At 47.2% G+C, this 16,599-nt stretch overlaps 1 protein-coding gene across 1 annotated transcript in view; it reads right to left on the bottom strand.

The window, feature by feature from the left end:
• The window catches only part of LOC308175951 (protein EFR3 homolog B), a 20,814-nt gene extending 8,632 nt beyond the window's left edge, over window positions 1–12,182 (bottom strand). The window contains exons 1-10 of the mRNA XM_080550527.1: window positions 12,106–12,182; window positions 10,261–10,388; window positions 9,558–9,708; window positions 6,664–6,785; window positions 5,707–5,856; window positions 3,134–3,268; window positions 1,779–1,857; window positions 1,232–1,367; window positions 589–750; window positions 67–178 (exon numbers count right to left, since the gene is read on the bottom strand). Coding sequence (XP_080406653.1) covers window positions 67–178; window positions 589–750; window positions 1,232–1,367; window positions 1,779–1,857; window positions 3,134–3,268; window positions 5,707–5,856; window positions 6,664–6,785; window positions 9,558–9,708; window positions 10,261–10,367 — 1,154 coding nt within the window. The 5' untranslated portion in view covers window positions 10,368–10,388; window positions 12,106–12,182. The remainder of the gene's footprint in view (window positions 1–66; window positions 179–588; window positions 751–1,231; window positions 1,368–1,778; window positions 1,858–3,133; window positions 3,269–5,706; window positions 5,857–6,663; window positions 6,786–9,557; window positions 9,709–10,260; window positions 10,389–12,105) is intronic.
• Between the last annotated feature and the right edge of the window lie 4,417 nt (window positions 12,183–16,599).

Genomic DNA, 16,599 nt, shown 5'->3' with positions numbered 1-16,599 from the left:
TAAAGGACATCCATCAATGTATGCATGAGGAGTGTGTGTGTGTGTGTGTGTGTGTGTCTCTCTCACCCAGAGCATGCTGAGGTCAGTGCAGGGTGCACCCCAGGGACAGGAATCTTCCCCATGATGAACAGCATCACCTCAGAACGCTGGTACGTAGGCAGGGTGTTAGCAAACGAACCTGAGAGGGGGGGGTGGAGAGCAAGAGATGGAGAGAGAGAGAGAGAGAGAGAGAGAGAGAGAGAGAGAGAGAGAGAAAGATGGACACAGGTAAGACAGGGTAGTGTTGGAGACAGAGAAGAGAAGGATAGGGAGAGGAAGAGAGAGGTTAAAACGATGCTCCACTGGTTGTGTTTCATTAGGATGGCGACACAAGCAACCATCTAAATATATTAATATTATTATCACATCACTATCATAGTGACAACTGTAACATGACAACATCGTGGGGCATTGCACCACGCCCACTTCCAGTCTTCTATCCGAATACAGATACAGATAATTTTGTTGGTTGAACAGATCCAGATGATGATTATGTCTCTGCACACCTCGGACACACACTCCTGACACACACCCCTGACACACACTCACCGATGGTCCTGATGACGGCCTCCTGCAGCTGTCTCTCCTCGTGGGTTTTGATGATCTTGGTGCCGATGTTCCCTCCCACGTCGTACGACCCCGTCAGCTCGTAGTCCACGCTCAGACGCAGCTGTCTCAGCAGGGTGTTGAATACCTCCAACACCGTGGGGCCTGGAGACACACACCCACACGCACGCACACACACGCACACGCACACGCAGACGCAGATGCACACAGATACACACACAAAGATACACACACACACAATCATTGGCCTGATTCCAACATTACATGAGGCAGTGAAACATGTTGTGGCCACTCAGGTACGTCTCCCTCTAGTGGTCAGACTGGGACACAGCAGACCCATAGACCCATAGCAGACAGATGTATTGGCACAGTTTGAGCTTCACCTACAGTCTTTCAAGGAGGTAATGTGTGTGTGTGTGTGTGTGTGCGTGCATGCGTGTGTGTGCATGCGTGTGTGTGTATGTGTGTGTGTGTGTGTGTGTGTGTGTTTGTGTGCATGTGTGTGCGTGTGTGTGTTTGTGTGCATGTGTTTGCATGTGTGTATGTGTGTGTGTGTGTCCTCACCCATGGAGCAGGAGGACATGATGGCGGCTGTGTGTGTGTGTGTGTGTGTGTGTGTCCTCACCCACGGAGCCGGAGGATGCGATGGCGGCTGCCTCCAGCAGCACCTCCACTATCCCAGCACGCACTGTGGCGGTGTTCTTACTGTTGGCATCCAGGTGGCCCAGCAGCTGCTGGATGACCAGGTGAGAGTGCTGGGACTGAGAGAGGGAGAGAGGGAGAGAGGGAGAGTGAGAGGGAGGGAGGGAGAGAAAGGGGAGGGAGTGGGGGAGGGACGGAGAGATAGACAAAGAGAGAGATAGAGAGAGAGGGAGGGAGAGAGAGAGAGAGACAGAGAGAGAGACGGACAGAGAGGGAGGGAGAGAGACAGAGGGAGGGGGGAGAGAGGGAGCAATAGGGAGAGAGGGAGGGAGTGGGAGAGAGAAAAGAAAAGAGAAAGAAAGATAGAGAGAGAGAGGTTTGAGAACGTTTGAGTGTAAGTAGTCGCCCACGGGCCACTACCTGGCATCACTAGAGAGAAAGTGGGGGCAAGGGAGCACGGAGAGGGAGGGAGGGAGTGTGAGAGAGAGGGAGGGAGAGGAGAGTGGGGGAGAACGAGAAGGGTGACTCACCTGGATAGAGTACATGATGATCTTAAAGCAGCGCACCGCAAAGGTCTTCCCCTCCCACAGAGAGTGGTTATCTAGGTGCCTGAAGAGAGAGAGAGAGAGAGAGAGAGAGAGAGAGAGAGAGAGAGAGAGAGAGAGAGAGAGAGAGAGAGAGAGGGAGATAGAGAGAGAGACAGAGAGAGGGAGAGAGAGAGAGAGAGAGAGAGAGAGAGGGAGATAGAGATAGAGAGAGAGAGAGGTTAAATACGAGAGCCGGAGAGATACGGATCCAAAAAAAAGAGAGACTGGTGCGAGACAGAAGGCAGAAGGGGAGGACGTGGGCAGAGTAAGAGAGGAAGGTGCACAGGGATACACAAGACAGAGGGAGAGAGAGAGAGATGGAGAGAAAGAAAGAGATAAACAGAGAAGAGAAGGAGGGAGGGAGAGAGAGAGAGACAGAGAGAGAGCGAGAGAGAGCGAGAGAGAGACAGTGATAGATGGGGTGGCGGGGGGGCGTGGGGGGCTGATGCCACCTCAGCACAGGCATGATAGAGAAATCCAGCGACAGGTTGAGGGATGAAGGAAAGAGGGATGAAGGACGTTCAACAGAGCGGAAAACGAGTGTGAACCCCACCGGGCAGAGCCGGGTCCCGTGGGAGGCTGGCGGAGGTCGGGATCGGAGGACTAGACTCATTGTAAATGCATGGAACGGAATGAGGAATGGTATCCTAACCTCCACTGGTCAGATATACACAGGATATACTACACAGTATACAGTATGTGTCCGTGTAGGCAGTTTGTCATGGAGACGTCAGCCAGGGACGGCAGGAAGGACAAACTCATTCATTCCACAAGAACCAGCCCCCCGGTTGTTATTATGACCATGTAGAGAGAGATTATGTGACAAATGGAATAGATACAGAGAGAGATACAGAGAGAGAGACAGAGATAGAGACAGAGAGAGAGAGACAGAGAGAGAGAGACAGAGAGAGAGAGAGACAGAGAGAGATACAGAGAGAGAGACAGAGAGAGATACAGACAGAGAGACAGAGAGAGAGACAGAGAGAGACAGAGACAGATACAGAGAGAGACAGAGAGAGAGACAGAGAGAGAGAGAGAGAGACAGAGAGAGACAGACAGAGAGAGACAGAGAGACGGAGAGAGAGAGGGAAAGACTGAGAGAGACGGAGAGACTGAGAGACAGACAGAGAGAGTGAGAGTCAGAGAGAGAGAGAGAGTGAGATGGAGAGAGAGAGATGGAGACGGAGAGACAGAGAGAGAGAGACACAGAGAGAGAGAGATGGAGAGAGAGGGAGAGAGAGATGGATAGACAGATGTAAGTCCAGAGAAGGGGGGGGGGGCGGGAGTGCTGGTCTCACATGAGTACGGGGGTGACGGCGTTCTTGATGTTGCCGTAGGCGGCACGTCCCAGCAGCTCTCTGAAGCAGCGCTCCGTCAGCTCCGCCGGACTCTCCTTGTCCTTCTCTGATGCCTGCAGGGGAGAGGGGGAGCGGCTGGGGGGTAGTGGAGAGAGAAGGGGCGAGGGGGGTGGGTGGAAAGAGAGGGTGGGGGCGTTGGAGAGAAAGAGGGGGAGGGGGGGAGTGGAGAGAAAAGGGGTGGGGGGGAGTGGAGAGAGAAGGGGCGGGGGGGGGGGGGGTGTAAAGAGGGGGGGCAGTGGAGAGAAAGAGGGGGAGGGGGGGAGTGGAGAGAGAACGAGTGGGGGGTAGAGAGTGAGAGAGGAGGAATGGAGGATGGAAAAGGTGATGGAGAGAAATGAAAAGAAAGAGAGGAGAGGAAAAGGAGGTGAAGGGTGGAGGAGAGATGGGGGGAGGAGAAATAGGGGAGAGAAAACGAGAGCAAGGGAGAGGATAGAGAAGTGGGGAGGAAGGGGGTTGAGAGATTTTTTAAAAATGTTCATACGTTTCAGGTACAAAAACATCAACATCAACAACAACACACAAGGGTGCTGTGTCCTTGAAGGCTTGAGGCGTCTATTGTCCCTCTGTACAGTAGTGTGTGTGCGAGTATGTGTGTGTGTGTGTGTGTGTGTGTGTGTGTGTGTGTGTATGTTTCAGTGTGCATGTGTGTGAGTGTCTTTGTGTGCGTGTGTCTTTGTGTGCGTGCGTCTTTGTGTGTGTGTGTGTGTGTGTGTGTGTGTGTGTGTGTGCGCGTAGTTCAGACTTTCTTTAGTCTCATACATAGTTAAAGCGCTCAGAGGACCTCAGGTGGTCCTCCAACGACATCTTTTATTAACGACGCACGTCTCTGTTCTCGCCCACCACCGTAGAAGAGGTTGTATGACTTCCTGTCTCAGTACGGTTCCTTTACATAACTATAGAGAGCTAATCAACCCGTAGTGTATTGAGTATTTTAAAGACTGCACTGTATCACCAGTGGCAGAATCTAGCCCTAGAACACCAACTATACCTGATACAAGAACATACATACATTCTTGTCAAGAACATACCAGAAGGAGGAGGTATCTGTCTGGATAGGCTTTTATTTCTATTATTTTAAGAACAGCTATATGAGAGAAACAAAGAAAACCCCTCTGTAGGACTTGATCAGCCCCTATCTTCGTCCCAGCCCTATTGGTGGTCTGTGTGGCTTCCACTAATTGGAAGAGCTCATTGTGTGAGCTACAGGGGGGTGGGTTTGGAGCACAGCAGGACCTAATTAATCTGTTCTACTGATTAATTAGGTATGCAGGGATGTGAAGCTGCATCCCTCCCTCTCTCTGTCTCTGTCCCCCCCCCCCCCGACTCCTTGCCTCCCTGTATTTTTTTCTTTCTCAGCATTGACGTCAATGTAGCCCAGTGCATCTGAAAACCTGCCCAGAATGAAGAGATGCAGTCTCTGCACTACCCTCTCTCTCTCTCACTCTCTCTCTCTTTCATTCACTCTTTTCCAATGTCACACTGACCCTTCCCTTTCCCTATGTCCTCCTATTCCCTCCATCTCACTAACTCTCTGCATCGATCACATTCTTTCTCTCTCTCCTCCTCCTTTCCTCCTCTCTTTATATCCGTCTCTCCCTCTTTCATTCACTCTTTTACAATGTCACACTGACCCTTATCATACCATGCTCATGCCTAGTCTCTCTCTCCTCTCTCTCCTTCCTCCTCTCTTTCTATCCATCCCTCTCTCTCTCTTTCATTCACTCTTTTACAATGTCACACTGACCCCTTTCTTTTCTCTCTCACATTCATGTCCTCCTATTCCCTCCATCTCACTAACTCTCTGCCTCTGTTTCATCTCTTCCTCTGCACCACATTCACAATCTTCCCCTCTCTCTCTCTCTCTCACTCCTCTTTTCCTCCTCTCCTTTCTATCTGTATCTCCCTTCCTCCATCTTTGTCCTTGAATGCCCCTGTGGGCAGCAGACATTTCCTTGAAGCTCGCTGAGCCGTCAGTGAGATGGCTCAGATGATGACGATGATTCATGACGTGGGTGACACACAGACACACACAGCTTCTTACATCCAGCTTGCAAAGGATCGATGTCGCTGCCTGCTAATCGCCATTGGGAAACAGCTAGCCTGAGCATAGCTAGCTAGCTAGCCTCTGCGTAAACATCACAGATAACTGTGGCCAGAACACGTGTCATCTTTTGAGGCTCTCACCTCTGTGACCTTTTGACCTATTCAAGCTCTAGCAATGTCACTTCACTTCCTGGGAAAATCTGGCTGGATTTTGAGTTGTATTGAGGGAAATCGAGCCAGCTCGATCTGATCCTGGATAGCAAAAACGAATCTGCATCAATCTGATCCACATTAATCATTTTTGAAATACTAAACCCTGGGTCTAGGAGAAATGGTGTGGAGGGCCGGATTCTCAGGGGTGACCTCCTCACCTGTGACCTCTGACCCTGGAGTCTCAGTGGTTCTACATCCTACATGGCTTCTCCTCTGTGACCTCCTTACCTCTCAGTGCCCTCTGACCCCTCCCTTACCTCTCAGTGCCCTCTCCGCTCTGCAGGTTGAACAGCAGGGAGGGGACGATCTTGTCCATGTGCTGGGGGTCCCAGATGTTCGCCTGCAGCTCGTCATTCACCGTCTTCCTCACCACACCCTGCAGACCCTTAATACCAGCCATACGGATCCTGTAGGAGAGAACCATTTAAACTATAATTACATATGTTCATCAATCAATCAATATGCCAGCCCCTTAATACCAGCCATAGGGATCCTACACAAGAGGGGGTTTAATTAAAACAATAATTACATATGTTCATTAATCAATCAATCAATCAGCCAATCAATCAATCAGCCCTTTAATACCAGCCTTAGGGATCCTACACAAGTGGGGGTTTAATTAAAACCATAATTATGTTCATTAATCAATCAATCAGTCCTTTATTACCAGCCATGCAGATCATACAGGAGAGAGGGTATCGTAAAAAATATAATAATTTGAAAGATATGTACAAAATATGTTAATGAACATACTAATCAATCAACCAATCAATCAACCCACCAACCTACCAACCCCTTTATACCAGCCATATGGATCCTCTAGGAGAGAAGGATTCATTAAATTAAACACTTACTCTTTCAGGTCCTAAACCTGTTACAAACACAGATCAGACCTGGGTCAAAACAGCTTTTGGAATACTTTGAACTACTAATTTATTAATTTAATGGCATTCTAATTTAATTAATTAATAACTAAGCTTGATTTAGCCTGTTTGCCATCCCTACAAGCTAGGGGTTTGCACTTTTGAGAAGATTCCTTTGGTTCTACTTTTAAAAGATTCTATTTCCATCCTGCTGCTCTGATACTGATCTTTCTGTCTGTAAATGGAAGAATAGAAGAGTGGTCCAGAAATAGTGGAGGAGGCTAAAATAAGCAGCTTCCTGATCTTCAAGCAGGTATCTGTTCAGCCCGTAAGACGATGACGTCCACTCACTTGGTGCGGACATCGGGGTCCTCGTAGCTGGAGTGGCACATCTCACTGAAGCGAGACACGAAGAAGTCGTAGCTGCGGTGGTACGAGGGAGTGTCCTCCTCGATGTTGGCAAACTTCACAAACTGAGAGGGGAGGGGGAGGGGGGGGGGAGAAGAAGAAGAGGGGGGTGGAGAGCGGGAGAGGTACAGAGAGAGGGAGTGAGGGAGGGAGAGAAGAACGAATGTTAATTTTCCCTCTGAGAAGAATGCCGTAAGTCTGTGAGTCTTAGCACTGATTGTATCTAAGAAACACAATCCCAAAATAGAACAACGAACAGTTGCACTTAACTCTAAGATGGAAACCGAAAGGGAACACGGTGCCAGTATATCATCACACTGGAGGCATGGAGCAGACTTTCACCCTAATTGAAATGTCACCGTTTTTAAACTTTAACGAGTTGACATTTTACTTTCGCAATGCTCTCCAATTAAAGACTTAACCGCCGGCTCCCCCCCCCATCACGGACGACGTGAGAGAACACTTCCTGAATATTCATTTAGAGGAGCTAATTAAACCCACTCTGATCGACGGTGGAAAGCTTAAGGACAGCGGGCGCACCCCCCCCCCTCCCGGAAGCCTGATGCAGAGGCGAGCAGTAGGGTTACGATACACACGGAGCGCTCCGTCAACCTCTTGTGCCACTTGTGTTTCCTGTGACAGTTATGAAATTAAGTACACGACGTCTGGGATAGATACAAAGGTATCTGCCAGTAGAAGAGTAGGCCTGACACTATGTAATGTTTATTGGAGATTGATATTATGGAGATTTGTATTGTGAGTGGAGTTGAAGGTAGCTGTACAGTAGCTGTTTGAAGTCAGTGATGTACACACACACAGGGCTCTCCCCAGGATTTCTGAACAAGGTGGAGCTACTTGATCACATCATCAAAACCGACGTGTGTTTATTCATGTCAAAATGCACTAAAATACAGCGAAAAAATGTAAAATACAGCGAAAAACCTTTCTCAGACCAAGGGTCACAACGTGCTTTACATAGTAGACAACATAATAAAGAAAAAACATAATAAAACATAATAAAAGAGCGAAAGTCATAGCCGGTTCAAATAGGCAAAACAAGTGAAAATAAGAACAAGTAACAGACAACAGGAGTACAACAATATCAACAGGACACAGAAAGACAGGCTTTTGGGGCTATCCAAAAGCCTGTCTATACAAGATGTCGTTGGTGTTCAAAGATATTTACTCTGGCATTAGTAAACATCAGTTTAATTTGCTCAGAAATGTTTACATAACGACGGAACCAAGTCAGCAAGGTGGTGCAGCGACCCTCTTACATTCTTTGGAAAGAACCCTACATTAGGGCTGTTACGATTATTCGACGTCGTCGACGTCACCGACTACGTCAATACGTCGGTTAGCGTAATATGCGTCGGTTAGTCGTAAATAAACAAAATGGCGTTTTTTTTTTTTTTTTTTTTTTTTTTAAACCTTTATTTTACCAGGCGAGACAATTACGTGTATGAGTGAAAAATGGATAGCTACTAGCTAATGTTACACAAGCAATGTAGCTCACCACAGTTCGTATGTCTTGTCTTCTGGTGTTAGTAACGTTAGCTATGTAGCTGGCTAGCTACGGTAGCCTATTGTCATTGTGGTGCGAGCAGCTACTGTACGTTATCTAGCTCGTAGCTCGCATGCTACGTTAGCATCAATTTAGCTAATCATAACATAGCAGCGAGAGTAACGTTAGCTAGCTATGTGTTGTGGTGATGGACAGACTTCTAAATGGCCATGTTGGCATTCAAGTTGGCTAAACATAGCAGTGAGGTGGAGACAAATACTTTTTTTTTTTTTTTTTTTTTTTTTTACAGTACAAAAATTATCGTTAGACTTATCGATAAATTAGTCGTTAGACTAACCGAATAATCGATAAAATAATCGCTAGATTAATCGTTAGAAAAATAGTCGTTTGGGACAGCACTACCCTACATCTTTACTTTTTTGGCATTTAGCAGACGCCTTTATCCAAAGCGACTTACAACAAATACATTTGTCTCAGTAGTAAGTGTGTCATCTATCCATCAGCCATCACAAGAAAAAGTAATCTCTGCTCAGGCCAGGGCACATTGGTAGTCACAACGCTAGAAGAATGAAGACACACATGCACACTTCAGGTCTGTCTGTGTAGCATAATAATAATAATATAATACTAATAATAGCCCATAAGTAGCATCACCAGATGCCCCTACAAGAAGTGGTCTGTGGGTAATCTGATCTCCCTGATATTACCTGTCTCCATTTTACCCCTGAAGACGGCACTGATACCTACAGCTCACTGGAGTGGAACAAATACTCATCAATATTCTCCCTCCCCTTTCCCTTTCTCCCTCCCTCCCTCCCCTTTCTTCCTCCCTCCCTCCCTCACTCCCTCCCTCACTCCCTCCCTCTGCTGTCTAAAACGTACAAATTAAATATAACCCAGTTTGTCTCCGGGCATCGATCTGCTTCGTGAGAACTAGTGTAACCCTTCTCTTTCTGCCCCAGTCACAATAGCCATCTGTGCTGCTTTCTAACGACAGTTGTAAACGAGCATCGTTTAGAGCGTAAAAAAACAAACTAGTTCTTCCGTGGCACTTCAAAGTGGGGGGGGGGTTGAAGGTGAAAAGGTAAAACAATGCAGCAGGTGTGTATATTTTGATTCTGACGCTTCTAAAGCCACCCCGCAGGTGTTAACTTCCATTTGATACCAAGATTATTATGAAGGCCCTTGTGATTCTGGAGATATATAGAATAATTCTATATTCACTGTGGGCATGTCATTTTGAGCAGAAAACCTGAGTAATAGGCTGGATATAAACAGGTTAAAACCTCGCCCGTCCTCCCTGGCCACTCACAGAGTTGGTTCCCAGGATCTGCAGGTTGGGCTTGTCGGCCTCCAGCAGCTTGCGCACCATCTTGAGGAAGCTCTCCACAAACAGGTTGATGCTCTGGCAGTGGCAGGCCATGAGCAGCTGGTCCAGGGCCTCCATGGCGATGCACACGTGCCTGAGGTAAATGGGTCAATAGTCAATGGACTACACTTATAGCGCCTTATTCCAAAGTAGGGGTGGGCATCGACGATCGATAATTGATCGATAAGGATCTTGGTCGATCACAAAATCAAACATTTGGTCGATCACAAAAATGTGGGGTGATCGACCAAATGTTTGATTTTGTGATCGACCAAGATCCTTATCGATCAATTATCGATCAATTATCGATCGTCGATGCCCACCCCTATTCCAAAGCGCTTTACAATGGCCTCTCATTCACCCATTCACACACACACATTCACACACCAATGGCGGCAAGCTACCATGCAAGGCGCGTTGGCCCTCGTTCATTGGGAGCAATTTGGGGTTAAGTGTCTTGTTGTTGAGTTGAGTGACTTCACAGGTAGAATACTTTAGGCGAACTCTCTCAGTGACATGACTGACAACACGTTCATGTTTGTTAATAGAGTAACATGGGAGTGTTTTGGAGCTCAACATGGCGCGTAGTTTCTCATCCCTCTGTGTGTGTGTGGTACGGCGGTGGCTCTGCGCTGCGGTGGCTCACCCGTAGCGGTGTCGAGCCACGTCCCTGGACAGCCTCTCAGACAGGTAGGCCCCGATACGGTCCAGCTTCTCTGGAGCTGACAGGGCGTAGAACGTCAGCTTCTCCATGTTAGCCTTCACCAGCCCATCCTAGGGGGAGAGGAGGAGAGAGAGGGAGAGAGAGAGAGGGGGAGAGAGAGGGGAGGGGGGGGAGAGGGAGAGGGAGAGAGAGAGTGAGGGGGGAGAGGGAGAGAGGAGGAGAGGGAGAGAGAGGACATTAAGATTAGGTTTGGGGGCATGTTAACCCCCTGTTTTGGGGGTTGTGATTGGTCCTTTTTCATAGCATACAGTTGGCTGCATACAACACACACACAGAAAACAATTACACTTGCACCATTTTTTACACACACACACACACACACACACACACACCATGAAGCACTTAAAGCACTGACATTTTTAACTAAAAGCATAGATGACTCAGTTCAATCTCCTTCTTTCCCCCTTGACCCACTTCAGAGTGTGGGCGAGAGAGAGACAGAGAGAGAGAGTGAGAGAGTGAGAGAGTGCTGAGATCCTATTTAGATTCAGACGTAGCCGAATCATGCAGACCAATCCAATAAAATGACTACCGTCAGTACCAGTGTAGGGGAAGAAAAGGATGCCTCTGTGGAACATAATACAGGGCTTTAGTGTACATACAGTACAACGCCTTAAACCTTTAACAATAACACAACGTGCAGCCTTGACAGGAATACTGCCATTACATGACATAGATGTACATGACTCTCCCTGGCTATATTCTCCAATGTGCCTGAGTGAACGTTATCCAACGAGCCAGGCTTGTGCTCTGACTCACAGGTCTGATTATCTCTCTCATACTATACAGTACACACACATGCACGCACGCACCGACACACACACCCACCCACCCACCCACACTGACACACACACACATACACACACACACACACACACACACACACACACACACACACAGTCTGAGTGAGTGAATGCTGTCAGAGAGCTCCTGTTATGCCCAAACCGGGGGTATTAGTCTCAGTGCCGGCAGCTTAAAACCCAAATTAGAAGCAAGATTGTTTTTTGGGGGGGCTTGTGGCGCACGGGCCCACACGCACACACACACACACACACACACACACACACCAAGGATATGAGGTCTCTGTGTAATGACGTCACAGATCGGTTGCAGTGCTGGCGACAGATCTGACAGGTTGACTGGGCTCTTTTTGCAACAAAAATAAACACATCCTCCTTCGCAAAAAGCCACGGTCTCTGTGACACATTCAGGATAACTTCAGGATAACTTCAACCTGACGGTTGTGATCACGAGTGGCTTTGACAGCGGTTCTCAAATAGGAACAGGAGTGCTATCCAAGTAGTCTGTATCTAAGTAGTCTGCAGATGGACAGATGGAAGCCAATTACATTTTAGGTATTTAGCAGACGCCTTATTCCAAAGAGACTTACAATCAATACATTTTGACTAAGCAAGTGAATCATCAATTCACCAGTCATATCTGGAAGAGTAATCTAGCTCAGGCCAGGGGCCATTGGCAGTCGTTGTGATAGAAGATTTGTTTTGTTTTGTTTTTTAGACACAGGAGAAACAGTACAAGGGCGGAAGTAGAAATCTCAGGAGACACAGTGCCGGGGGGTAGTAGATGTCTCAGTGGGAGCAGTTAAGGTGTAGCCTGAAGAGATGGGTCTTCAGACGGGGAGTGACTCTGCAGTTCAGACAGTTTAGATGCACCCTCCCCCCCCCCCCCGAGCCTGCCCTGGGCACAGCTGGCAGGGATTGAACAAATGTCAAAGTGGACGGTGGTGTCAGTGGTGGGAACTCTCACCTCTGGGTCCTCTGGGAAGATGTTGTCCACCAGCCGCTTGTACCGAGGCCTCAGAGCCCCGCAGCAACCACACACCCCTAGAAGAGAGAGAGGGGGAGAGAGGGGGGGGGGGAGAAAGAGAGAGAGTGAGAGATCAGTTAATCCTTGCAACAGTAGACGCAGTACCCAACAAAAAAGCATTGACAGGGACTTGAGGATTCACGGCACACACGCACTCATCAGAACTCAAGCTCATGTTCGAGAACCGCTAACTCTCGTGTAGCGCCCGTAGCGCACCCCTGAGCGCTGACATCTACGCCCAGTCGTGACTGGAGAACTCAAGCATCATAACCGACAGGTTCACAGAGCCTGAGGAAAACCGCTCTGAGATTAATAAAGTTCAGGAACATCCATCATCCAGGAGCAGGCGGGGAGACAGGTGGTTGGCCAGAACTGCAGCAAACAGCAGGGAGAGAGACTACAGTATGTCCTTCAAGATCTCATCCTTTTTGCGCACGGCGAAGAAAGACATTGACATGTACAAGGGCGTTTAAGACAAAAGAGTAAAAGAGAAAGTCACAGAGACACACATGCAATGCACACACATGCAATGCACACAACACGTGCACCTGCACACACACACACTCATTCAAAGACACCAACACACACTAACATGCACACATAGAAAAGACACGCTCACGGACACACACACACACATATACAATATGTTACACATACACACACACACACACACACACACACACACACACGCACGCACAAGCACACGCACACGCACACACACAATTGACAAGTGTAATACTCAGTGCTTCGTCTGACTTTGCGGAGGGGAAGAAAGCTGCCCCTGCTAGTGAGAGCTGGAAGCTGATTGGTCCAGAAAACTCAGCAGTGATGAGTCATAAGGGAAGCTTGGGAAAACGGGGAAACTCATGATAACCCCTAAAACTACAGCCAATCAGTTCACCCGGTTCTCACTGCCAATCAAATCACTGGAAGAATATCACTGACAGCAATGTATGACAGGAGAATATCAACGTCATAAAAACGAAAAATAGTATTTTTACTAATTTCTCAGACAAGATCTTGTAAATGTGTATTAACTATGCAATCTGGATAGGTTGAATGAGGCAAAAAAGGACATCTAAAAGTACCAATATACTGTTTAATACAGCCTTGAAATGCGCATGAGAGAAGAAAGCTCACACCTGCAAAGACAATACCAACTACAGTGGATAGAAAAAGTCAGACATGGGCTTCAGCTCCATCCATCCATCCATCCATCCACCCATCCCTCCATTCATTCATCCATCCACCCACCCACCCACCCACCCACCCACCCATCCATCCATCCATCCATGGACATTACTGGTCAGAATCGTTCGCCATCTCTCTCTAACGCAATCACCTTGGAGACGGACGTGAGGGCAGAGCGGTGCATTTGAGCAGCGTTCTAAACTGGCAGCGTGAAGTGAGCGCCGCCCCCCAGACATTCTAGAACCTTCTTCTGGACTTTCAAAGTTGACTTATGGCCTCTTATCTGTCTGCAGAGTTCTGTCACCGCTAAGCTCCTTCGCTGGGGTCCCGGTCAGCGCCATTTCTCTCTCTCTCTCTCTCTCCGCTCCGCTTCTGCTATTCTTAGCCTTCCTCAGCTCCTCCATCACCACTACTGCTAATGACTCCTCTCCTCTCCTCTCTTATCTCTCCTCTCCCCCCTTTCCTCCCCCCTTTTCCTCCCTTGATGTCTTGGCCGGGGGCCCGGGAGTAGGAGTCACAGCTGAATTAATGAAAATGCAGCAGGGGGAGGATGGGGGGGGGGCAGGGGGAGGGGGGCGCGAGTGAGTCACGTCACCACAAAGTGCTACATACTGCAGCTTGGGCCTGTGTAGACGGAGCTGTCAGTGTGTGTGTGTGTGTGTGTGTGTGTGTGTGTGTGTGTGTGTGTGTGTGTGTGTGTGCGCGTGGGAGGGGGGAGGTTGTGTGTGTAGGATGGGGTGGGGGGGGCAAAATGGCAGGTGGATTCTGACAGATCAGCACAATGTGTCCAAAGGGAACACCAGCGGCCTGACGCAGAGAGCCGGTAGCCTGAGGGGGGAGGGGGCGGGGGGGAGGGTGCAGGAAGGAAGAAGAGACGGGGAGAACTTCTGGAATTGGGTTGGCCAACATTAAAGACTAAGTGATGGTTAACTCTGACAGCCTGTAGGTGTGGGGGAGGAGGGAGAGTGGCAATTTTCTCCCAATGCATCGCTAGACCAGACACTAGTCAAATCGCTTTTAAGCAGGTGGGCAATTCTGTTGCTTTGGCAGTTTGCACTGGAGTGTTTGTTTGTGTGTGTGTGTGTGTGTGTATGTGTGTGTTTGTCTGTTTGTTTGTTTGTGGGTACACCTGCAGGGGGTCCGGTCCAGCCCCCCATCGCCATGGCAGCCAGTCAACCTCGTTGTTATTTTGAGGCTGGTGAATTAACAGATTAACAGATTATATTGTATATATGAGTGAAAGGTAGAAATAATCTCTGGTTTTCTGAGCTGAGAGGTCTTCTTAAAGAAAGGAATGTACCCGGGGCCAAAGCAAGGCAAAGTAAATCTAAGGCTGATTAGCTCAACTTTAGACAGCTTAGAAATCGCTGTACGTCTCTTATTAAAAGAGCTAAATCTGAGTTTTATCTTTCAGAAACCACAAAAAATCTAAATGACCCTAAGTTTTGGAAACGTATAAAATCCTCTTCGGGTCATGTATCCTCCACTGAACCCCCTACGCATTATTAAAGACTCTTGCACTGTAACTGACAAATCAGAAATGCTTGACTTTTAGTTAAATGTTTAGTTTTTTTTGTTTAATGTTTTAATGAACATTTTATCTCTGCAGGTGTTTTATTTGAATCTCAAACCTAATTTGAAAAATTCTGATTCTGATGTGCAAGATGATATTTCTCTGCCTGTATTATGTGAACCTTTTGATGGCCCATTTCACTTTATACCTGTATCTACCTCAGCCTTAAAGCAACTTGACACTTAGAAATCAGCAGGTCCTGATCAGATTGATCCGTACTTACTTAAACTGGCTGCAGAATTCATTGCTGAGCCTTTGTCAATGATTTTGAATCTCAGTCTTCTTAGTAACAAGCTCCCAAAAGTTTGGAAATCTGCCTTTGTTCTCCCCCTGCTAAAAGCAGGAGATCCCTCAAACCTAAACAACTATAGACCAATTTCGAAACTTTGTATTCTAGCCAAAATCTTTGAAAAGCTTGTCAGCAATCAGCTAAAAGAGTTTTTAGATGTATTTTATCCACATATCAATCAGGCTTTAGGAAAAAGCATAGTACTGTTACTGCTGCCCTCAAAGTATTAAATGATATACAGTAATTGAAGCTTTAGACTGCAAGAAAGTGTGTGTAGCACTCTTTATTGATTTATCAAAGGCATTTGACGCGGTTTATCATAGCATTTTGGTAAACATGCTCCGCTCTATTGGCTTATCTGAGCATGCAGCAGCCTGGTTTACCAACTATCTGATTCTAACGGATAGAACACAATGTGTTCAGATGGCAGTGTCCACCTCCTCTTTCTTGACAGTTGCAAAGGGGGTGCCCCAAGGGTCTGTGTTAGGACCTATATTGTTTTCCACCTATGTTAACAACCTTTGTGTAAATGTATCAAATGCTATGTACCACTTTTATGCTGACGATACCATCATCTATTGTTGTTCATCAACTGCTGTACAGGCCTTTGACTTTTTACAGTCTGCTTTTGATCTTGTTCAGTCCCGCCTGCAGAAATTGAAGCTGGTCTTGAATACAGATAAAACCAAAGTCATGCTGTTTTCCAAAGCTAGAGAGCCACAAGATCTCCCTGTTTTAACCTCCGACGGAAAAGCACTAGAACTAGTCACAAGCTATAAGTATTTTGGCATTCACATTGATCGCCAAATGTCTTTTAAGTTCCATATCTCAAAGCTAGTCTCTAAGCTCAAGGTAATGTTAGGTTTCTATTTTAGAAACAAAGCATGCTTTTCCCATGGAACCAGGAAATATCTTGTGTCAACAACCTTCTGACCTCTGCTAGATGATGGTGACCTCCTGTACATGAACGCTTCTGCTCAATGTCTGCATCCTTTGGATTCTGTGTATCATTGTGCCTTGAGATTTGTCACTGGTTGTAAACATTATATGTATAATATTACTGCACATTGTATATAAAAGCGGACTGGCCATCCTTGTATGTACGCAGGTATACCCATTGGTTGAGCTTTATATATAAAACTCTCCTTGGCCTGGTCCCTACCTATCTGTGTATTATCTCCTCAGAAACCATGACCATTATAGCCTCCGCTCACAGGACACTTCACAATTGCATGTTCCGCGTGCTCGTACTGAGCTGCGCAAAAAAGTGTTTAAGTACGCTGCCCCCCCCCTGGAAAACTCTCCAGAAAGACTTCAAATTAGAAGTCTTAGAAAGTGAAAGTATTGGAAATTGTCATTGATTTTAATTCAGTATCTGTGC

This window comes from Nansenia antarctica (genome assembly GCF_963989245.1).
Source record: "Nansenia antarctica genome assembly, chromosome: 1".
NCBI classification, from domain to species: domain Eukaryota; kingdom Metazoa; phylum Chordata; class Actinopteri; order Argentiniformes; family Microstomatidae; genus Nansenia; species Nansenia antarctica.
This window is presented reverse-complemented; position numbering and strand designations above follow the sequence as displayed.